General features: G+C 47.6%; 1 protein-coding gene across 1 annotated transcript in view; it reads left to right on the forward strand.

Annotated features, from left to right (window-relative positions):
* MDGA2 (MAM domain containing glycosylphosphatidylinositol anchor 2) overlaps positions 1-23,607 on the forward strand; it is a 216,407-nt gene that overhangs the window by 106,429 nt on the left and 86,371 nt on the right. Inside the window, exon 6 of the mRNA XM_054286873.1 lies at positions 12,425-12,694. Coding sequence (XP_054142848.1) covers positions 12,425-12,694 — 270 coding nt within the window. The remainder of the gene's footprint in view (positions 1-12,424; positions 12,695-23,607) is intronic.

Genomic DNA, 23,607 nt, shown 5'->3' on the forward strand with positions numbered 1-23,607 from the left:
TGGTTTGGGATGGAGGGAGCTTAAATCTCATCCAGTTCCATGGGCAGGGACACCTCCCACTTTCCCAGGCTGCTCCAAGCCCCAATGTCCATCCTGGCCTTGGACATTTCCAGGGATCCAGGGGCAGCCACAGCTTTTCCAGGATAATTCTTTAGGAATAATAAGAAATAAATCTGGAAGGGATCCCAAATGATCCCCCAGTCCTGTTCCTTATTAGGTCTAAACCTTGCCCTACCAATCCTGTTATCGTGGCTGGTTTTGGCTCCCTGCAGGGCTCACAGGGAATATGGTCCTGGCATGGAATGAGGGATTGTCCTCTTTCCTTTTCCCTCTTTCCTTTTCCCTTTTTTCCTTTCCCTCTTTCCCTTTCCAGCAGGATTTTCCCTGTTGGAGTGTGAGTGTCTTGTTTCAGGAATCCCTGAGGAGCTGGGCAGGGGCTCAGCCTGGAGCAAAGGAGGCTCAGGGGCCCTTGTGGCTCTGCACAGCTCCTGCCAGGAGGGCACAGCCGGGGGGGTCGGGTTCCCATTTTCCATGTAAAAACCTCCAGGATCAGAGGAAATGACCTCAAGTGTCACCCGGGGAGGGTCAGGCTGGAATTTGGGAAAATTCCTTCATGGAAAGGGTTCCCCAGCCCTGGTACAGCTGCCCAGGGAGGTTTGGAGTGCCCATCCCTGGAGGGATTTAAATCCCTGTGGATGTGGCACCTGGGGACAAGGTCAGGCTTTGGCAGGAATGATTGGACTCAATGTCTTAGAGGTGTTTTCCAACCCTAACAATTCCATGAGTGTATAAAGAACATTTCCTTTATTCCCTGGGGCTCACATCATCCCAGTGTCCCCAGGTCCTGCTGATCTCCTTGGAGAAGCTCAACCCTGTGGGCATGCAGAACTCTCCACGTTCCCAGCCCCACAAACACCAGGTCCAACCAGAGCTGCTCCCCTGCATTCCCAAAAAATTCCCTTTTACTACATCCCTGGATCCCAGCTCCCTTTTCCTGAGCACATTGCTGATGTTTGTTCCTGTGTCCTCCAGAAGCCTGAGGGTCCCTCCTTGGCAGCTCCTCGTTAGGCAGCCAGCCCTAATCCACTAATTAGGATGTTGCTGTTGCAGCAGGGCTGGGCTGAGGTGTCTGGAGCTGTTCAGGCAGAGCTAGACTCGGGGAATTGAGGAACAACTCATCCCTTCTATTTTTGGAAAGCAGGAATTGTGCTCTAGGGGTTCTTAGATCCACGACCTCGGCTTGCAGGCCTGACTTTGGCCTGGCTGGGATGGATTTAATCCTGCATGGATTTAATCCTACATGCATCTAAATTCAGCAGGGAAGGGGCAATTCCACGATGGGTTTAAGCTGCCAAAGGGAGGATCCTGCTTCCCTCAGTGCCTCTGGATCAAATTCCCACTGTTGGGAAGGATGAAAGTTTGACAAGAAAGTCTTACAGATGTGTGTGCTTGGCAGAAAGATTTTTGAATGTAGAATCTGAAGATGGAATAGAGATGGAAGCAAGTTTTGATATAGAAGAAAAGAGTTGCTGAGCCAGTCTCACTGGATAACCAAGGAGGCAAAGGGTGTGTTAGTTACAAGGGGTTTTTATGGCTTAGAGCACAGGGTAAACCCACCCCAAACAAGAAGATGTTTTTACCAAGCACAAAGAGAGCACAGGCAAACAAGGCAGCAAATGTGGCAAGTAGAAAAAAGGTCTCAGAATTTTCCACTGCAAGAAAACTGAAAAACAACTTCTACCTGAAACTGTAATGCACTGACTGTTAGTGACTGGAGAACAGTGACATGAATATGGTAATTACAGCAGTTATGATGGGCTATAGGTAACAGTTAAGGTGTAGATTGGTTCTGCTGTATGAAGATGCTCAGCACAGAAAAGTCTATAATGCATTGGAACCTAAACTAAGGGTGTCCAGGGCTGCCTGCAGCTGGAGCTGACAGCTGTGGGCACAGCTCTGTCACCCACGGCCCTGGGCTGCTGTGACACCTTGGGTACAATAAACTGCATTTGGAGAGCCCCTGGAGCCCCACATCCCTCATTCAGGCTCTTACAGTGGCGTCCAATCTGGGGCACCATTAGTCAGGGCCTGAATGAGGGATAGGGGACTCCTGGCCTGCCTGCAGCTGGAGCTGACAGCTGTGGGCACAGCTCTGTCACCCATGGCCCTGGGCTGCTGTGACACCTTGGATACAATAAACTGCATTTTGGAGAGCCCCTGGAGCCCCACATCCCTCATTCAGGCTCTTACAGTGGCGTCCAATCTGGGGCACCATTAGTCAGGGCCTGAATGAGGGATGGGGGACTCCTGGCCTGCCTGCAGCTGGAGCTGACAGCTGTGGGCACAGCTCGGTCACCCATAACCCTGGACTGCTGTAATGTCTTAGATGCAATAAACTGCATTAGGAAGAGCTTCCTGGAGTCCCACATCCCTCATTTAGGCTCTTACACCCCACGGAATGAATCTCTCTAGTGTGGGAGCTGGGATCTGCAGTGTGGGAGCTGGGAGCTTTTGTAGCCTGTCCTGAGCAGAAGCAGTGAGGAAGCGCCTTGAAAAGCTGAGATCCGCCTCCCTTCCTCCTGCTGTAATACTCATTGCCACCTCTGTGTCTGAATGGCAGCATGAGCCCACCCACGAGGCAGCAAAGTTCTGGGAAAGGGAGAGGAAAAGCACCCAGGAAAAAAGGTGGAACCCAGGAAATTCCTCTGACTGCCCTGGAGGGCTCGAGATCCTGCCAGGGGGCTCAGAGACCTTGGCACAGGGCCCAAGACCCCTGTGACTTTGGCTTAGCCCTTAGAAAAATTACCTACCTTATATGAGGATTTACAAGCCAGAAAAATTTAAGTAGAATGGTAGTGAATTTGTCACAGGGTGGAAATGCAGAATTTTGGGGTTTTTAGAATGGGGGTTCAAGGGGCAAGATGGAGGAATCTGGGGGTGTCCTGTCCTTCTTCTTCTTCTTGGCCCCCATCTTCTGCTGTGATGGTGGCACTTCTGGATTGGTTTAGAGTAGAAGCTCAGTGTCTAACATAGGTGATGGGTATTGGGAAGTTATGGTAAATAAAGTACACTTAATTTATATAGTTTATATATATATATATATATATATATATATATATATATAAAGATAACACCCCCCCAAGGACAGGCCGCGTGCCTCTGTCTGACCTGTTGGACAGATCTCAGCAGGTCAGAGAAAGAATGTTATAGATAGGAAATTATAAAAAATCTTGAGAATGAGAATAGAGGAATCCTGACTCCTTCTTCGACAGCAAGACTGGGAAAAGAGACGTACACATCTTGGGGTTACTCTGAGCAGCTGAAATCCTGAGAAAAAGGAGCTTAAAGATGTGAGTCAGCAGAGCTGCAGCCCCCAGGCTGGAAAAGCACAGGGATTCTGGAAAAGTTCTAGAGGAGGAGGGAAAAGGGAAATTCCACTGAGGAATGAATAGGGATACCTGGATTGGCTTGTGTGGAGATTCGGGAATTTATAAGGACTGAGCTCAGCTGAAAAACCTTCATAAATGTGATTTATTGTTATATTTATTTATAGTTTTTGATTTTAAGGAATGGTTCTTCCCCCAGAGGGTGCTGGCACTGCCTGAGCTCCCCAGGGAATGGGCACAGCCCAAGCTCCAGGAGCTGCCAGGGATGCCCAGGGTGGGATTATTGGGCATCTGGGCAGGGACAGGGGTTGAGCTCTGTGATCCTTGTGGATCTTTCCCTCAGGATATTCCAATTTAAAATTCTCTGGTAATTCCATCCTTTATTTCTATCCTGTAACTCCCCACTCTGCTCCCTGAACCTCAGAATTTTCCATTTCTGACAGGGTGCCCAGACAAAATGATCTTGCTCTTGCCTCAACTTTAAGCCTCTTTATTTCAGGGACAGGCTCAGGGCAGATTGAAAAATAGGATTTTTATTCTTTTTAATCCCTGACAGGAGCAGTGACTGCTCAGGGACCCCAGCGGGAGGTTCAGGGACACAGACAAGGGTGGCTCTGGCCATCAAGGTACACCTGCCCTGGCTGGGGGGAGCCAATCCTTTGTCCCAAAACAGATCCAGGTATTTTACCAGATGGAAATCTCTCCTGTGTGCCAGGGAAAACCTTAAATCCTGCCTGTGACATGAGGGGTTGGAATTAGATCATCTCTGAGGTCTCTTCTACCCCAAACCATTCCATGAGGAACCATTCCATGATGATCCTAAAGAAACTGCAATGCTTAAAGCTGCTCTGGGAATATTTTACCTCAGTCATTCCATGTATCAAGTAAAAAAAGGACACAAACCTGAAAGATCTGGGATTTGAGAAGCTTCTCTTTATTTCTTCTTGACCTGAAAGTGCTGGAAATTTAAAGGCAGTGAAAAGGAAATAAGAGAAAAGAGAGAGTAAGTGAAAAAGAAATTATGAGATTAAGATGAATATGTTTTTATGTGGCCTAAACACAAATTTTTAGAACTAGAACTGTTCTAGAACTCTGGAACTGTTTAGCTGAAGAATTTTCTCCTCTTTTCACATGATGTGCAACTTCCACTGGGATCTCTCTGTAGCAGCAGAGGATAAACACAGTTTTAGGGTTTTTCTTTTATTTTTCCCTGGGTTTATATTTTTTAGGGATAATTTGAGTTTTTTGATGGCCTGATGATGAAAAGTAAGCACCTGCCCTATTGCAGGGTGAGCAACAAAATGTTGATTTTTCCTCTGTAAAATAAAAGTAAAAAAAAAAAAAAAGATGACAGGGAATGGAGATGAAGGAAGGGAGAGTTAGGTTGGATTTACAGAAGGAATCCCTGGCTAGGAGGGTGAGCATGGGCAGGGATGGAATTGCCAGAGCAGCTGTAGCTGCCCCTGGATCCCTGGCCGTGCCCAAGGCCAGGCTGGACATTGGGGCACCCTGGGACAGTGGGAGGTGTCCCTGCCATGGCAGGGGTGGAACAAGATGAGTTTTAAGCTCCCTCCCAATCCCATTCTGTGATTTTCTGATCCTAACTCGAAATCTGGGAATTCCAACCCGCTCTTGTTTGAACTTCCTGGAGTGAATAGTTACAGGAATGCTGCTTCCAGCCTAGCAGGGAGCTCAAACCTTTCCTCTCTGAGCGCTGCGTGTCTCGTTAGGAATATTGGCTTTGTGTTCCTGCAAGAAATGCTGGCTGTAAATGAAATGGATGCACACAGAGCAATGGATATAAAAATATAATTCAATTATGTTCTATTACTTCGGTTCTGCCTTTCAAATAATGCCCCAAACTGGAGGAAATAATGTCCTTTCATTTCCATTCATCACAGCTGAGAGCCTTGTCAAGGACATGACTTGCTGCCTGTACTTTGATATTGCTATTAAATTATTGGGTTTCTTCTGCATTTCCAGTAATCCCTAAAGCCAATTGTGACATTTCCTCAATTCCATACATCCAGCCTAAATACCTCTATTTGTCTCTCTGTAATTATGACACGTTGGCAGTGGATTTTTTCGGGCTGCTCCAAGAATGACAGATGGATTTTCCTCCCCGTGCGATCCCAGCCTCAGCTCCCCATCCCAGGCAGCGGCAGACACTCCACCCCTTCAAATTCCCTCAACATCTTCATCTGATCCTTGAATAAATCCCAGAATGGTTTGGGTGGGATGGGACCTCCAGGATTATCGCATTCCACTCCCTGCAGGGCAGGGAAACCTTCCACTCTCCCAGGTTGCTCCAAAACTCATCCCACCTGGAACATTCCAAGGATGGAGCAAATACAGATTCTCTGGTCCAAAGTGCTTAGCCTTAATTAGCCTGGTCTAATTAAGAGTGTTGAGGATGACTCAATGAGTGTTTGCTTTGTGCTCAGTCTGAGAAAGTCTTGCCCCGGTCATTTATCAAGCCCAGGGTGTGTTTCCTGCTGGTTTAGGATTATCCCATTCCATGCCCTGCAGGCCAGGGACACCTTGCATTGGGTCAGGCTGCTCAAACCCCATTGAAATTGGAACATTCCAAGGATGGAGCAGCCACAGCTTCTCTGGTCCAAGTGCTTGGCAGCCTGGTCAAATAAAGCATGTTAGCAATGACTTAAGGAGTGCTTGCTTTGTGCTCAGTCTGAGAAAGACTTCCCCAGTCATTTATCAAGCCCAGGGTGTGTTTCCTGTTGGTTTAGGATTATCCCATTCCACGCCCTGCAGGGCAGGGACACGTTGCTAACTGGATCAGGTTGCACCCATCAAAACTGGAACATTCCAAGTATGGAGCAGCCACAGCTTCTGTGGCCCAAGTGCTTGGCAGCCTGGTCTAATTAAGTGTGTTAATGATGGCCTAAAGAGTGCTTGGTTTGTGCTCAGTCTGAGAAAGCCTTGCCCCTGTCATTAATCAAGCTCAGGGTGTGTTTCCTGCTGGTTTAGCACCTTGTGAGGACTGGGCTATGTTGGAGCCATTAATTATTAATTTCCTAATCAATCTCCATCCATCTGCCACTGGTGCCTGGCTTGCCTTTAACACACGGTCACAGAAATGGATGTAATTCCCATTTGAATTCCTGGTAGTGCCTGGAGCCGCAGGGCTGGGCTTTGTGACCCACCATAATTCCAAGAGCACTTTGTCACCAGTGCTGTTGGCTCCCCAGGCAGCTCTGAAATCCCGGGATGTGATGCTGGGGAAGATGAAACAGGAAGGCCTTATAAATATGATTGCCTGGCAAAAGATTGTGAGAATATGGAAACTATAAGCGAGATTGAAATGAAAGCAAGCTTTGAGATCCCTCAGTCACTGAACAACTGGTAAACAATGGTGTGGCCAGCTGAAGGTGATCCCCTTTTGATGGAACAACACCCTCTGCTTGCAGACAGGCCCAAGGGTCAGAGCAGACCCCACAGCTTGGCAGAAGGGCCCAAAGAGGAGTTTTTAGGGTTTAAAATGTAACACAGTGTGGTAATGTAATAATTCTTACAGGCTGTATGATTGATCCTAAATGCTGTAGGATTTGTATCTTTTACTGGATTGGTTAGTGAGAATTAGAATATTCAGCACAGAAGAAGATTTATTGTATTGTTATGGGAACTTCACTCTCTTTTTCCTCTTCCTTACTCTCTCATCCTCTTTACCACGCTTCTCAGAATCTCTCCTGGTCAGAGTGACTCCAAGATGTGTACAAGTCTCTTTTTCCCAGCTGGGCAGTCAAAGAAGGAGTCAGGATTCTTTTGCTCTCGTTCTCAAGGTTGTTTATTATTTCTCATCTGTACCATCCGTTCTCTGAGCCACTGAGGTCTGTCTGACAGGTCAGTCCATGGCACGCTGGCCACATCAGAGGCAGTGTTGTATTTTATACTAAAACCTAGGTGTACTTTATTTACCATAATTTCCCAATACCTATCACCTATGTTAGACAGTGAGCTTCTACCTTAAACCAGTCCAAAAATGCCAACATCATAGCAGAAGATGGGGGCCAAGAAGAAGAAGGAGAAAGGCTGGACACACCCAAATTCCTTCATCTTGCTTCCTGAACCCTCATTCTAAAAAACCCCAAAAATCTTTTTTTTACCCTGTGACAAACTAACCCTTATTCTACTTAAACCCTCTTGACTTGTAATTATTCATATAAAGGTTGGTAATTGTTTTTTCCAAGGGCTAAATCAAAGGCACAGGGGTCTTGGGCTCTGTGCCAAGGTCACTGAGACCCTCGAGCAGGGTCTCGAGCCCTCCAGGGCAGCCAGAGGAATTTCCTGGGTTCTGACACACACTCTTGCCTTCTCTCTCTTTACCACTGTCTTTACCTCTCCCTCCCTTTTTGGGGCCTGCTCTGAGCTGTGGCTGGCAGCTCCCAGCAGGGCCCTGCTTGGGGCCCTTTCCAATAAACCACCCAGGCCCTTTGCAATAAACCACCCAGGCCCTTTGCAATAAACCACCCAGGCCCTTTGTAATAAACCCCAAGTTCCAAGGCCTGGCTTCAGAGATCTCTGGTCTCTGTCCATCCCGATCGTCGTACCCCCGTCCATGGCTCCCGCACGGAAGCTCTGAATGGGAGCTCCTTTCCCAAGGCTGCAGCTGCAGCGTGAATGGGAGTGGGGCGGATTCCCTCTGATCAGTAGGGCCTTGTTCTGCCAGGGGAGGAGCTCCCAGGGGCTCTGCCGCTCTCTTTGTGCCCTCTTAGAATCTCTGCTGGTCACAGTGACTCTGAGATACGTACAAGCCTCTTTTCCCAGCCCGACCCTCGAAGAAGGAGTCAGGATTCCTTTGTTCTGGTTCTCAAGGTTGTTTATTGTTTCTTATCTCTGTCTTTCTTTCTCTGACCCGCTGAGGTCTGTCCAGCAGGTTGGGTTGGGGCACGCTGCCCACCCTCAGGGTGGTATTATCTTTTTATACTAAAAATTACGTCTGCATTATTTACCATAACTTCCCAATACCTATCACCTATGTTAGACAGTGAGCTTCTACCTTAAACCAATCCAGAAGTGCCACCATCACAGCAGAAGATGGAGGCCAAGAAGAAGGAGAAAGACAGGACACGTGCAAATTCCTCCATCTTGCCCCTGAACCCCCATTCTAAAAAAACCCCCAAATTCTACATTTTCACCCTGTGACAAACTAACCATTATTCTACTTAAACTCTCTTGACTTGTAATTCTTCACACAAAGTTGGAAATTATTTTTTGCAAGGGCTAAAATCAAAGGCACAGGTGTTTGTGACTCCGTGCCAAGGTCTCTGAACCCCTGCCAGGGTCTAGAGTCCTTCAGGGCAGCCAGAGGAATGTCTTGGGTTCTGACACTCCCCTGCCAAGCCAAGCCTGACTCCAAAATGTGGATTGGTGCTGGGAAACCCCAATTCCAAAGGGCAGGGGAGACGCGGAGCCCTCAGAACATGGAGGCATTCTCGTGATGTGCAAATGGCATGTTTGGAAAGTTTTGGGAGTATTTCCCAGAGCTTGCTATTGTTTGGTGAAGATTTTTATTATTCCTAACAGAGTCCAAGGGAGATTTTGACTGGGAATGTTGGCTGGCTGAGGCTCTGCTGGGGTGGAAGTTATGGCTGGGTGAAGCTTTGCTGGTCAAAGCTCCATGGCCCAGTGTTCCCCTCCTGAATCCTGGAAGTCATTTAGGACAGACCTTGGCTTGGGAAGAGGCTTTGAGAATGATAACAAACCCCATTTAGTCCTGACGCCTTCTGGCAAGGATGGTTTCATTTGTAATTCCTGAAATTTATGGGATTTCAGGTTTCATTTGTAATTCCTGGAATTTATGGGGCTTCATGCATGAACCTCTCCCATGTTCCAGTGGCTGCCCCTGGATCCCTGGCAGTGCCCAAGTCCAGGCTGGACACTGGGGCTTGGAGCAGCCTGGGACAGTAGGGGGTGTCCATGCCATGGCAGGGGTGGCACTGAATGGAATTTACGGTCCTTCCAACCCAAACCATTTCAAGATTCCATGATTCCCTGACTGTAACTCCCTATTCTTTTCTCCTTTAGCAGAGAAATATCAATGTAAAGGCCCATTCCTGAATATTGGGAATATTGGGAATATTCCCTTCATAAGTGTGGTTTGACCATTTATCTGCTCCACTGAGTCCTATTTGCTGAAAACCTCAACAATCTTCCTAAATTTCTTAATATTTTTTAGATTAAATCCGATTTGCCATGTCTGTGGCTGCAGAAATCCAGAGATTTCTGTTTGCTTTTTTGGGATTGGAGCTGAAAGTGAAACTTGTGGTGTAAATAAAGGGAAACTGCTGTATCCAAACCCTCATTTCCATGTTCTCTCTGTCTGGAGTGTCGGGATGAAAGGGATGTGTCCCAGCCTTTTTATCCCATCCCACTTTGCTCCTGAAGGATGGCAAAGGGCTCCCTTTCATCTGCAGGATTATGGAAATGGCCCCACCAGCTTGGGCTGACGTCGGTGCTTTTATCTTTTGCTTCAAGTTTTGAAGGATTATCCATGGTTCCCTTGTACCCTGTCTCAAGATTTGATGGGAAGTGGGAGCAAAGAGCAGCTCCTTGCTGGAATTGTTCAGGAAAAATGATGAAACCCAGGAGAGAGGAAGGGAGAGGGAAATAGGAGCCGGCTGGATGTTGGTGATGACCCCACAGGATCTGGTTGTACCTGGATCCCTGTTTTTGACACCTTCTTCCAAAAATAAACCTCCTTAAGCAGAAAACATGGCACAATTCCCAGTTTCCCAGCTGGAATTCCAAACCAGGGATCCATCAGCTGCTGGAGGCATCAGCTGATGGAAGAAGAGCTCAGAGGTTGTGAGCAAAGAGACCCTGGCACAGATGGCAGAGCTGACTGGTTTGGGGTCTGGATTTTTAGCCATGAGCCCAATTCCTTTGGTTTTAAATTACCTGAACAAGGAATTCATGCTGGGAAGGCTTTGAGAAGTCCAAAAATGGGAGGAACAGGAAGAGAGGGCTTGGATTGTGAATCTCTGCTCTCCTAAAGAGTTTCCTCTGGTTACCAAGGACTGGACTGAGGCTGGAGCTGTCCAGGAGGGATAGGATGAACAGTAGGGAAAGGTTCCACTATTCCAGAGGGTGCTGGCACTGCCCAGGCTCCCCAGGGAATGGGCACAGCCCTGAGGCTGCCAGAGCTCCAGGAGGGTTTGGGCACCACTGCCAGGGATGCCCAGGGTGGGATTGTTGGGGATCTGGGCAGGGACAGCAGCTTGATCCATAATCCTTGTGGGACCCCCCTACTCAGGATATTCCATGAATGCGATGTTCCCAGTTCTCCCAGTGCCAGGACAGGTACAAAGGAAGATCTTCCCATTTTTCTTTTGTTCCTGCTTCCAAATGCAGACAAAGCAAATTCCTCCTGGGTGAAGCCCAAATGAAGCAAACTCTGATTTTATGGCAGATTCTTGTATTTGCCTCTAGTGCTTGGTTTGTATTCCTTTAATATTGAAATAAGATTCCTATCTAAAGCAGAACACCCGGGAATATCTCCCTGTAATAACAAGGATGGGAATGTGATTTGGAATGTAACATTTTTATTGCCTTTCCCTTTTTATTACCACATTTGCTGGCATTCTTGGCCCAGAAAGTCAATCCTTCACCTTCATTCCTGGCTTTTTTTTCGGAATTGCTGCTTTTCCTGGCCTAGCAATGGATATTTATACATTGCTTCATCATTTATGCAGCTTAAAGGATGCCTTGGAGCAAAGCCTGGATCCAGCAAGGGTGGATCCTTCTCCCCAGGGGACACAGGATGTCACAGTTCAGAGTGGGATTTTACATTTATATTTATAGGTTTTTATTTATTTTTATTTTTATTTTATTTTTATACTTTCTATTATACTTATATCTATAATCTCCAATTAATTGCTGCCCTGTCTCTTATTATTGAGCATTTACTTGTCTTCTATTACATGGAAATATTTCATGGAAAAGGAGAGAAAAGAAAAGAGAATTAAATTTAATCACTTCTTTCCGAGGTCAGCAGCATCTCCCCATCAACCTGTGCTGACTGCTGCTGCTACACCTGGAATTTTATGGGAATTATGGGAATTAGGTGTGAGCTGAAGATTGCACATCCCAGAGAGGAAAAAACGCCCCTGTCCAGGGTGGTTCAGTCTCTCCATATACAAAGAGATGATGTCCCAAGGGAGATGCTTCTCTGCATTCCAACTCCAGGGATTCATCCCACTTGGCAGCCAAGTTCCCAGGAGTTCACTGGGGAGAAGGTGGATGGAGAAGGATGGATGAGTGGCAGGATCTGACTTGAGGAGAACAGGCTTCCCATGCCAAACAAATTCTCGACTAATTCCTTTTTCCAAGATTTCCAATCCAGTGAGTCGGCACCTGTCCCACACACAGGCGTGTTCCATCCCAATTGTAACTGCAGGGCTGTCCATCCATCCATCCATCCATCCATCCATCCATCCATCCATCTACCAAGCCATCCATCCCTACCTGCCTCTGCACGCCCTGGGAATGTGGCTGCCCCTGGATCCCTGGCAGTGCCCAAGGCCAGGTTGGACACCGGGGCTTGGAGCAGCCTGGGACAGTGGGAGGTGTCCCTGCCATGGCTGGGGTGGCACTGGATCAGATTTAAGGTCCCTCCCAACCCAAACCATTCCATGATTTTGTGATTCCATGGCTTTAAGTGTCCCTGCTTTTCTTTATCTCCTTCTCCTTTCCTTACTGGAACCACCAGTCAGAGCTGGAACAAGAAACCAGTGAGTGCCAGGACACAGGGAATGGCTTCCCACTGCCAGAGGGCAGTGATAGATGGGATTTTGGGAATTAGGAATTCCTGGCTGTGAGGGTGGGCAGGCCCCGGCACAGGGTGCCCGGAGCAGCTGTGGCTGCCCCTGGATCCCTGGCAGTGCTCAAGGTTGGACACTGGGACTTGGAGCAGCCTGGAATAGTGGAAGGTGTCCCTGCCTATGGCAGGGGTGGGATGATCTTTAAGATCCCTTCCATCCCAACCATCCCCTGATTCTGTGATCCCTGTTGTTCTGCAGCATCCCCTTCCATCAAGCTCCTCGTGGACGACCCCATCGTGGTGAACCCTGGAGAAGCCATCACTTTGGTGTGTGTGACCACCGGCGGGGAGCCGGCGCCCAGCCTGACGTGGGTGAGGTCTGTGGGGGTCCTGCCCAACAAGACTGTCCTGAACGGGGGCACCCTGACCATTCCCGCCATCACCTCCGAGGATTCCGGCACCTACAGCTGCATCGCCAACAACAACGTCGGCAATCCCGCCAAGAAGTCCACCAACATCATCGTAAGAGGTGAGTTCAGTTGGAAAACCATGGACTTTTCGCCTGGAAGATTATTCCAGTCCTAATCCCGTGGGACAGCAACATTCAGGGTTCAATGTTCAGTGTTCAACATTCAATGTTCGCTATCCATCATTCAATGTTCATTGCTCAACATTCAATATTCAATGTTCAACATTCAGCGTTCAACATTCAAAATTCAATGTTCAACATTCAAGGTTTACCGTTCAATATTCAACGTTCAATGCACAACATTAAATATCTGATGTTCAATGTTCAACATTCAAAATTCAGTGTTCATTGTTCAACATTCTATGTGTAATGTTCAACATTAAATATCTAATGCTCAATGTTCAACATTCAAAATTCAATGTTCAATGGTCAACATTCAAGGTTTAACATTCAACATTTAATATTAATGCTCAACATTGAATATCTAGCATTCAATATTCAATGGTCAACATTCAATGTTCAATGTTCAGCAGTGGGTGTTTCCTCTGTTTCCAAATGGTCCTGGTTGGACTAAATATTGAAGGTCTCTTTCAGCCTTGATAATTCTCTTACTCCAGGATTTCTGAACACTTCTAATCATTTATGGGATGAATTATTGTTGGTTTCCAAGACTTCCAGAGTTCTTGTCCTGGGATCAAAGCCCTGAGGTGGAACAAGGGTGGTTTGGTGCCTTTTTGTGTTGGGGTGATGCAGCAGCTTTTCCTTGCAAAGTGGAGAGAAATTGGTTAGTTCAGCCTGGAGGGCATTGACTGGAGACCTCACTGTGGTCTTCAACATCCTCCTGAGGAGCAGCTCTGATTGATGGTCCCTGTGACAGGGACAGGAGCCAGGAAATGGCTGGAGCTGGGCCAGGGCAGGCTGAGGTTGGATCTCAGGGAAAGGTTCCACTATTCCAGAGGGTGCTGGCACTGCCCAGGCTCTCCAGGGAATGGGCACGGCCCTGAGGCTGCCAGAGCTCCAGGAGATTTTGGACAGCAATTCCAGGGATCCCAGGGTGGGATTGTTGGGGGGTCTGTGCAGGGAAGGATTTGGACTCCATGATCCTTGTGGGTCTCTCCCAGCTCAGGATATTCCATGGTTCTATGAAAAGATCTCCAAAGGCCTTGGATGCATCCCAAGCTCCTGGAGTTCTCATTGCCTCCTTCATCTCTTCCTTCCTCCTTATCTGAAGCTGTTCCTGAAATAAGGGCTGGGAATGTCCTCCCTGGTGGGGAGCTTGAGATGGATCCCTGTGCTTGAATTCCAGGAAATATCAGGAGAAGTGTTTGTCTGAGGTGAAAATGAAAGAGGAGGGCTTGCACAAAAACTGCTCACAGCTGGAGGGAATCTTTCCCTGCTGATTTAATCCCTTCTGGAAAACCCCTGGGACACAGACAGTTGGTTTGGATACAGAGCTGGATTGGCATCATCAGAGAGGATTTACCTCCCTGAACCAAACACTTCATCCTAGCCTCATTTTCCACAATTTAATCTGGGAATGGCAGTGAAACATAAATTCCAAGCTATAGGAATTTGAAAGAATAACCTGGGATTAATCAGACTCAGGAAAAACCAATGGATAAAGAGTCTGTGTGGGAATGTTTCATGGAAACCTCAACCCCTGCTCACTTATTCCCCAGCATCTCCTGCTCTCCAGCAGGATGAGGAATTGGGAGTTATTTCTGTCCTGGGGGTCAGGGCCAGAGCATTGGATCAGGAGATGGGCGTGGATTTATTTGGAATTTTGCGTTTGAATTTGAATTTCTGACATTCGGCTCCGAGGTTTTGTTGTCATTCCTCAGCTCAGGAATATTATTTTGCTGGGATTTACATGGGGATGAGGTGGGGAAGGGGAATTGGGAGTGAAAAACAGCTTGGAATAAGGGAAAGGAGAGGAAGAACTTGGTGTGAAAAGAAACCTCAATGTTTTCATTGACCCAGCAGACAGTGCCAGGCAGCCCTCAGGAAAAACCACATCCCTAAATCCCTGAGGACACAAATTCCATGAGTCATGGCATCATAATAAAAATAATAATAATATCCCCTCCCATTTTTATTTATGGAAGATGATGCCTGGGAGCTGCTAGATATTGAACAAAGTCTCATTGTAACACTCCAGGTGATTTTTTTTCCCCTTTTCCCTCTCTTTTCCATGGCCCCGTTAATGCTGAGAAGGGACCACAATGAGAAGAACCCATTAAATAAATGAAGCTCAGCTCCTTCCCAGCCCCAGTTTTATTATTTCATCCTTATTATTTCTGTTAAATGGGAAAAACTCTCCTTTAGAAGGAAAAAAATCTCCATTCCACTCTTGGGTTTATCTTTGCTGCAAGTGATGCTGAGTTGAGGAGTGAAATGTGAGAGAAAAGCAGAGTTTGAGTTGACTTTGTGTGTTTATTTCTCAGCATTTTGCCTCATTTCTCTCTCACTTCAGCTCATTTGGCTGTTGCAGGTCAGGATTTTCACACAGCAGCTGAGGAGAGAAGAGAATTTGCTGGAAATAGAAACTTCCATGCCAGGCAGGAAAAGCATTTGGTAAATGGAGTTCCCATCTTGTGCCAGGTGCACCCCGAATCCCAGGATTCAACAATAATCCCCCAGTCTGACCCAGAAATAAATCTTTCCTCAAAGCACCAGCAGGGCCCAGAGGAAAATTTTTTCCCTTTAAATTTCTCTAAATGTCAGTGTTTTTATCTGAGCGTGTCTTTGTTGTCTGTGCTCCATTCCATGAGTGAAGCATCTCCATGAATTTTTTCTGGATGTTTTCCTGTTTTTGTGGCTGCTGGCCACTCACACCTGACTCCAAAGGTGGAGAGGGACTTGGGAGAGGGAAGCTGTGAATGTGTTGGAGGAGGCCACAGAGCTGCTCCAAGGGCTGGAGCTGCTCTGGAGCCAGGCTGGGAGAGCTGGGAATGTTCCCCTGGAGAGGAGAAGGCTCCAGGGAGAGCTCAGAGCCGCTGGCAGGGCCTGAAGGGGCTCCAGGAGAGCTGCAGAGGGACTGGGGACAAGGGATGGAGGGACAGGAGCCAGGGAATGGCTCCCAGTGCCAGAGGGCAGGGATGGGTGGGAGATTGGGAATTCCTGGCTGGAGTGAACAGGACAAGGGGAAATGGCTTTAAACTGGAGGAGGGTGGATTAAATGGGATATTGGGAAGGAATTCCTGGCTGGGAGTGTGGGGAGGGGCTGGAACGGAATTCCCAGAGAACCTGGGATCCAAGCACCTCTGGATCCCTGGAAGTGTCCAATAGATAGGTTGGACAACGGGGCTTGGAGCAGCCTGGGACAGTGGGACGTGTCCCTGGAAAGGATGGAAATGGGATGGGATTTCAGGTCCCTTCCACCCCAACCATTCCAGGATTCTCTGATTCCAAGGTGGCTCCTCCATTCAGTAAGAGAGGAAAATGCTGGATAGCATCCTTGAGGAACACCTCCACATCAGACTGGGGCACAGGGAGAGCCACTGAAACATTTTCCAGGGCTTAAAGTCAAGAGCACTGGCAGGTTGGGAAGGGTGTCAGGCTGTGTGAAAATCATGGAACATGAGAATTGTTGAGCTTGGAAAAATCCTCCAAAATCATTGAGTCCAACCCTCCCCCAGCACTGCCAAGGCCACCACTGCCCTGTGTCCCCAAGTGCCACATTCACAGGGCTCTAGATCCCTGCAGGAATGGGGATTCCATCCCATTCATGGACATCCTGTTCCATTGATTCCCTCCTGAGGGAATCCCATTGCAATCTTTATCGGATCCCTCCTTCTTTTCCATTGTAACAGCAGCACATTTTTAATTCCATTGGACTCTGCCTGTGTGACTTTCACCTTCTGGGAAGTGGAAACCTCATCCTTGGAGTTAATTTTTCCGAGGGGTGGGATTCCCTATCAGTTGAAATAGAAAATAATGACCGTGCTCAGCAGCAGCACAAAAGCTCTTCCTGGACAAAAAGCTCTCCAGGGAAATCCCTTTTTAAGGCCAGGATTGCTGGAAGTACCTCTGGATTATCCCTTTAAAAACTGTGTGTGAACTGTAGGCGTGGCTGCTAAAAAAAATAATTAAGGAATAAAAACAGAAGGAGGAAGCTCAGATTGGGAAATTAATGTTGCTTTTATGAATTAATGAACTTTTGTTGCTTTTTTAATTAAATAAAAATCCTGGGATTTTGTTCTCTACACCTGCCTTCCTTCTGCTTTCCTGTTCTTTATTCCAAAGCTATTTTTAGGAATTTCCCTTGGGGTTTAGAGGAGTAAAGGATAAAATTAAGGCTGGTTGGACATCAGCACCTCTGGAATGGCCCCAGATTGCATCAATTGAAATGTGAGCAGGGCTCCCATGAGCTGCTGAGCACCAGAGGCTGGGAAAGGCTCTGGAATTTTTTCCCAGAGGTGGAATTGGGGTTTGGTCACCCAGCAGGTCACTCCTGGCAGGAGGGTGAGCCGTGGCTCATCTGGACTTGTGGTCTCTGCCTGGAATCTTCCGGGATTGGTTGGGAATTCTAATATCCTAAAATGTTGGATTTCCCATGAAACTGGCACAAGGATCTTTTTTCATCCTTTCTTTCCTCTCTGTATCCTGGGAAGGGCTCCTAGGAAACAGAATTGAATAAATTTTGAGATGTGGATCTGGCATGTGTGGTCACTGCCTGAAATCATCTGGGACTGGTTGGAAATGCTAAAATCCTAAAATGTTCATTTTTCCATGGAAATGGCAGAAGGGGTGCTTTTTTTCTATCCTTGTTTTTTTCTTTGTATTCTTGGAGAAGCTCCCAGCAAGTGGGAGAATGGAATAAATTTTGGGATGTGGGTCTGGCACATGTGGTCACTGCATGGAATCTTCTGAGGTTGGTTGGGAATTCTAAAATCCTAAATGTTGGATCTTCCATTACATTGGAGAAGGAGGAGTTATTTCCATCTGTTTTTTCCTCTCTGTATCCTGGGAAAAGCTCCCAACAAATGGGAGAATGGAATAAATTTTGGGGTGTGGGTCCACAGTGGCCTTGGCAGTGCTGGGATAACACCTTGGCTCGGTGATCTCCAAGGCCTTTTCCAGCCTCAATAATTCTGATTTTCCATCTTTTTTCCTGGCTGGAGAATTCCAAAGGCCTTGGCAAATATCCTCAGGCATCTCCTCCATGGGGAGATGCCCTCTGTGATGGGATTTCAAAAGGTTTTAACCAAGCAAACCTGATCTCCTCATCCAGGGTGCTCCTACAGCCATAAATTCCCAGTGTGCTCCTTAAAAGCTTACAGCTCTGGGAATGAATGTGGGGAAAAGGGGAGCTTTGGAGTTGAATAAATCCATTTATTTTTATTATCTGCCACAGGCTCAGGCCTGTGAGCTCTTCCCAGGCTGGAGGGTCATGGATGAGTTCATAAAAGGCTCGCCAATAAAAACGGAGATGGTTTATTGATCCTTCTGCCCTTTCATTAGGACTTCCTGGAATTTTTCTGAGCAGGAATTTGATTTTGAAGGGAGTTTGCTGCTCTGGAGGACATCATGAGGAGCCTGTTGGGCACCATGTGTCTGGAAGGATTTATCAGAAGGGAATTCAGGAGATGGGATTCATCTGAGCCCTCTCCTTGGGTTTGGATGAATACATTTTTCCCAATTTTGTCCTGGAGGTCCTGGGGACAGTGGCTGGACATTCCCTATGTGGCCAGGTGGGAAGAGGCCAAAGGCACCTGGATTGGATCAGGAATTGTGTGGGAGCAGGAGAATGAAAGGGATTGTCCTGATTGCCCCCTGTGCTGGAAACTGCTGGAGCACCTCGAGGGCTGTGTCCAGTTCTGGACCCCTCAGCTCTGGAAGGACCTGGAGGGGCTGGAGCGTGTCCAGGGCAGGGAACAGAGCTGGGAAGGGTCTGGAGAATTCCTGAGGAGCTGGGCAGGGGCTACAGAATCCCTGAGGAGCTGGGCAGGGGCTGCAGAATCCCTGAGGAGCTGGGCAGGGGCTGCAGAATCCCTGAGGAGCTGGGCAGGGGCTGCAGAATCCCTGAGGAGCTGGGCAGGGGCTGCAGAATCCCTGAGGGAGCTGGGCAGGGGCTGCAGAATCCCTGAGGAGCTGGGCAGGGGCTGCAGAATCCCTGAGGAGCTGGGCAGGGGCTGCAGAATCCCTGAGGAGCTGGGCAGGGGCTGCAGAATCCCTGAGGAGCTGGGCAGGGGCTGCAGAATCCCTGAGGAGCTGGGCAGGGGCTCAGCCTGGAGCAAAGGAGGCTCAGGGGCCCTTGTGGCTCTGCACAGCTCCTGCCAGGAGGGCACAGCCGGGGGGGTCGGGCTCTGCTCCAGGGAACAGGGACAGGAGCAGAGGGAACGGCCTCAGGCTGGGCCAGGGCAGCTCAGGGTGGGCCCAGCAGGAATTTCCCCGTGGAAAGGGGGCTCAGGCCTTGGCACTGCCCAGGGAGGGTTGCAGTGCCCATCCCTGCAGGTGTCCCCTGGAGGTGGCACTGAGAGCTCTGGGCTGGGGACAAGGTGGGCACTGGGCACAGCTGGGACTCTGATCTTGGAGCTCTTTTCCAACCTCAGGGATTCTGTGAGGTTTAGATTGGATATTTGGGGAAATTTCTTCCCTAAAAGGGTTCCCCAGCCCTGGCACAGGTACAGGGTGGAGTACCCAGCCCTGGAGGGATTTTCAATCCCTGTGGATGTGGCACCTGGGGACACGGGGCAGTGGTGGCCTTGGCAGGGCTGGGGAATGGTTGGATGAACTTTGAAGTCTTTTCCAACCTTCATGATTCCATGAATATCTGTCCTCTGGTTTGGAGTCCTCATCCCTGGAGGTGTCCAAAGAATTCCTGGAAGTGGCACTGAGAGCTCTGGGCTGGGGACAAGGTGGGCCTTGGGCACAGCAGGAACTCTGACCTTGGAGCTCTTTCCCATCCTCAATTATTCTGGGATCCCACTGGAGACAAGGATAAAGGTTATTCTTACTCTTGATTGGCAGAAGTTATTAATTACTAAAGCTGATAATTGTTTTGGCAGGGTTTGTGCTGTACTTTAAATATTGTTTTAGATCCTGGCTGATAACACACGACAAGGTCTGGGGACTTTTACCAACATTTTCTTTTTGGCAAAGAAAAAGTTGAAATTTTCCAAGTTTTTTCTCCTCTTGGAGGAGGAGGAGACCAAGAAGAGAAGGATGAGCTCAAAGTGGTTTCTTCTGTTCCCAAGGTGCTTTGCTGTCCTTGAAATGTGTTTTAAGACACTTTTCCTGCTGCATCAAGCAACTGGGACTGGAATTTTTAGTTCTCTGTCCAGTCTGATAAGTAATTTTGGCAATTTTTACGGGATCCTGATGTAGTTTTGAGGTGTTTAAGAGCGGGAGAAAAAGTGTTGGAGGGAAATGCATTCCATATGCATTCCAGAAGTCCAGGCTCTAGGGAAATCCTGAACTCCAACAAAGCTTCTGAGCCACACCAAAAGCAGGAATGGGGATAATCCAGTGTGGAACCTTGGGAATGGGGGGTTTGTCTGGGATTGGGAGAATGGCTGAGTCTCATGTACAAAGAGGGAAGATTTTCAAAGGATCACTTTGGGGCAGGAAAACTCAGCATGCCTTTTTTTGTTTTTCTTTGGAGGATGGCTTTGACACAAGAATTAAACTTTTTAAAGGCCCTGGAGAACATTCAGCTGCCACATTCCAAGAATTTAAAATTTCTTTGGCAAGTGCAGAGCCCACTGGGGGTTGTGGCAGCTTCTCTGAAGGGTTTCATTCGTATCCCAGTCCTTGTCTGGCTTGTGACAAGAGTCCTGAATTCCCATTTTCTTGTGGGATGGGGCAGCCCCAATCCACTGCTCCTTTCATGCCTTGTCAAGCTGGAATTTTGGAGCTTAGGAAATATTTTGGCTTTTTTACCCTTTTTCCTATGCTTGGGGTTTTAAAAGTGACAAAATTCCAGCTGCTAAGTTGTCCCTGTTTCTTCTTGGTCAAATTCCTGCAGTTTTTGGAAATTTCACCCTCACTTGAATATGTTGGGATCTCATCCATGATCCATCATCTATATCCCCTTCAAATCAGGGAGGAAACACCTTTCCATCAGGAAAAATGGAAGGACACAGCAATTTCTGCCTCCAAACCCCATGACACCACTGGTACAGCTCCTGGCTTTTCCTGGGAGCGGAGGGTAGGAGGTTGTGAAATTTCCATCCTTGGAGGTCTTCAGTCCTTGGAAAACGCGTGGTATGAGCTGGAGATCGGAGAAGGAACACCCTGAGCTCAATCCCACCTGGCTATTTCTTGGAATTACGGAGTGGTTTGTGCTGGAAGAGATCTTAGAGATCATCTATTCCCAGCCCCCAACGTCTTTCCTCCCGGTGCCGCTGATTTCCATAGAATCTTTCCTTCTAAAAGCCGCTAAAAGAGGAACCACGCTGAGTTTCTCCCCCTTTGATCTCCCCTTCATCTCTTTAACGGATCAGATTTGGAGCAAGTTGTAAACTGAAATTTTCATCATTCAAAGGAATCCAAACCTCCCCCTCCTTCAAAAGAGCAGCTCCGAAGGAGCCGGGAGCTAATTAAGCCGAGCACATGGAAAAACAGGAATAAAAAACCCTTTTCTTTGCAAAATTAGCAGCAGTTTCTAAAAGTAGAGACAAAACCTGAAGTCTCTCCATGGGATTTGCATTTAAATTGGAAGTGGGAATGCATCTGGCCTTGGAAGTGCCAAATAATTACTTGATGTTAAAAAGTTTGGAGATGTTTTAGGAGAAGACGTTTGACATCTTAATTGTTCGGTGATCTCCTGGAAGTTCAGGATTTTAAAATCTTCCAGCTCAAATCGTGTTGACAGGAGCAGAACGAGCTGGTGCTGAAATGTTGGGAATGTGGAGCTTTTTTTAGCAGGAATTTGCTTCAAGCCTCTCTTGGGATGCAGAGGGAACTCTGGGGAAGCAGCATTTTCTCAGTTACCTCAGAGTCTTTTCCTCATGGATTGGGAAGTGTTGGAAGAGGCTGCTCAGGGTGGGATGGAGTCAAAATCCCTGGAATTGTGCCCAAAATGTGTGGATGAGGACAAGGTTTAGTGGTGACCACAGAGGTGGTACTGGTTGGTGGTTGGACTCCGTGATCTTAGAGGACTTTTCCAACCTGAACAATTCCATGATTCTAAATGCCCAATTTAAGGTATTTGAATTTTATGAGTGGTCCAAGTTGGAGTGTTGTCCCTAAAAACTCGGGCTATTTATTACATTACTCTCTTTTCAAATGTTTGTTGAATTACTTTTTATTTCCTTCCAACCCAGACTGGTCCTTATGACTGGAATTGCATCCAGGTCTGGGCTTCTCAGGGCAGGGAAGGTGTGGATGTGTTGGAGGAGGCCACAGAGCTGCTCCAAGGGCTGGGAATGTTCCCCTGGAGAGGAGAAGGCTCCAGGGAGAGCTCAGAGCCCCTGGCAGGGCCTGAAGGGGCTCCAGGAGAGCTGCAGAGGGACTGGGGACAAGGGATGGAGGGACAGGAGCCAGGGAATGGCTCCCAGTGCCAGAGGGCAGGGATGGATGGGAGATTGGGAATTGGGAGTTCCTGGCTGGGCTGGAATTGCCAGAGCAGCTGTGGCTGCCCCTGGATCCCTGGCAGTGCCCAAGGCCAGGCTGGACATTGGGGCACCCTGGGACAGTGGGAGGTGTCCCTGCCATGGCAGGGGTAGGATTGGATGGGATTTATGGACACTTCCAACCCAAATAATTCTGGAATTCTGTGCACACTTTGATTATGCTGAGCTGATATCCACAAACTCTATTATTTGGGGTGTGGTTTTGGTCTTCTATTCATAATTAAGTTTTACAATTAAACCAGAAATCTGTAATTTCCTCTCCATTATTTTCCTCTCCAATATTTTCCTGGTCCATGACGGCAAATGCGAATTTTTGGCAACCACGAATCTGAGTTTTTCCCATTTTTTCTCCACAGAACTATGCCAAAATGTATTTTCATGTACAGAATGAAGTTTAATGACCGCACTGAGATAATCACCACTGAAAAAGATCTTTTGGACAGTTGTTAAAGTGTTTGGATAAGGGAATTTAAGGGAATCCTGGTGAATGTTAAAGACAGACCCAACTTTATTGCCCACAGCCAAAATAAACAAAAGTTTGGTGTCTCTTAGGAGCTTGGGATAAAAACTTGGATTTTCCTTCTCTTGATCTGATAGCAGTGGACAAGTTACTGCCAAGACAGCAGAGAAAGATTTCTGTGGGTTTTTATTCAGTGGGAATGAGGGTTTTGGGCAGCAAATGGATCAATTTAGGCTGGAATTCCAGACAAAAATAAATATGGACTGCAGAGCTCTTCCCATATGGGATACAGGAGCAGATATTGTTGTTCCATCCATTATCACATCATTCCAGGATGGTTTGGCCAGGTTGGATGGGGCTTGGAGCAACCTAGGATAGTGGAAGATGTCCCTGATCATGGGGTTGGGACTGGGCAATCCCTAAATTCATTTCCAATCCAATCCATCCTGGAATTCTGGGATCTTAGGCCATTTCCCTGCTGTGTCTCTGTAGTCCATTGTCCTTAAAAAATAATTGAAGAATCTTTCCCAGGATCACAAACTCTTTTCCCCACATGTGAGAAGGAAACAGGAAGGGGTCAGGAGCACCTGGACACCAGGAAAGGTTTCCTGGCTTCTCTGCCCCAGCCGACAGTGAGATCCAGGAGATCACAGAATTCCCTGTGATTTTTGAGGATTCTGGAAGTGGGGTGTGGCTGGGAATGAAATTATTGGAATATTGGAAATTTCCCACTCTGGGAGCTCAGGAAAAGGGCCAGGCTGGATTCTGAGCTCCCAAAACCTCCAACATCTTCTCCAAGACCATGCAGGGCTCCACATCTGCTTGAGCGAGGTTCTTCTCTGGTTCACTGTGAATGGTTCAAAACAAAATCGCTGACAAAAAGTGAAGGGAAACAACCAAAATGACTCCAAACCTCCTCTGGGGAGAGCACAGAA

Source organism: Melozone crissalis, unplaced genomic scaffold (assembly GCF_028551555.1).
Source record: "Melozone crissalis strain CALT ecotype California unplaced genomic scaffold, PUWL_Pcris_2 ptg000056l_1, whole genome shotgun sequence".
NCBI lineage: Eukaryota > Metazoa > Chordata > Aves > Passeriformes > Passerellidae > Melozone > Melozone crissalis.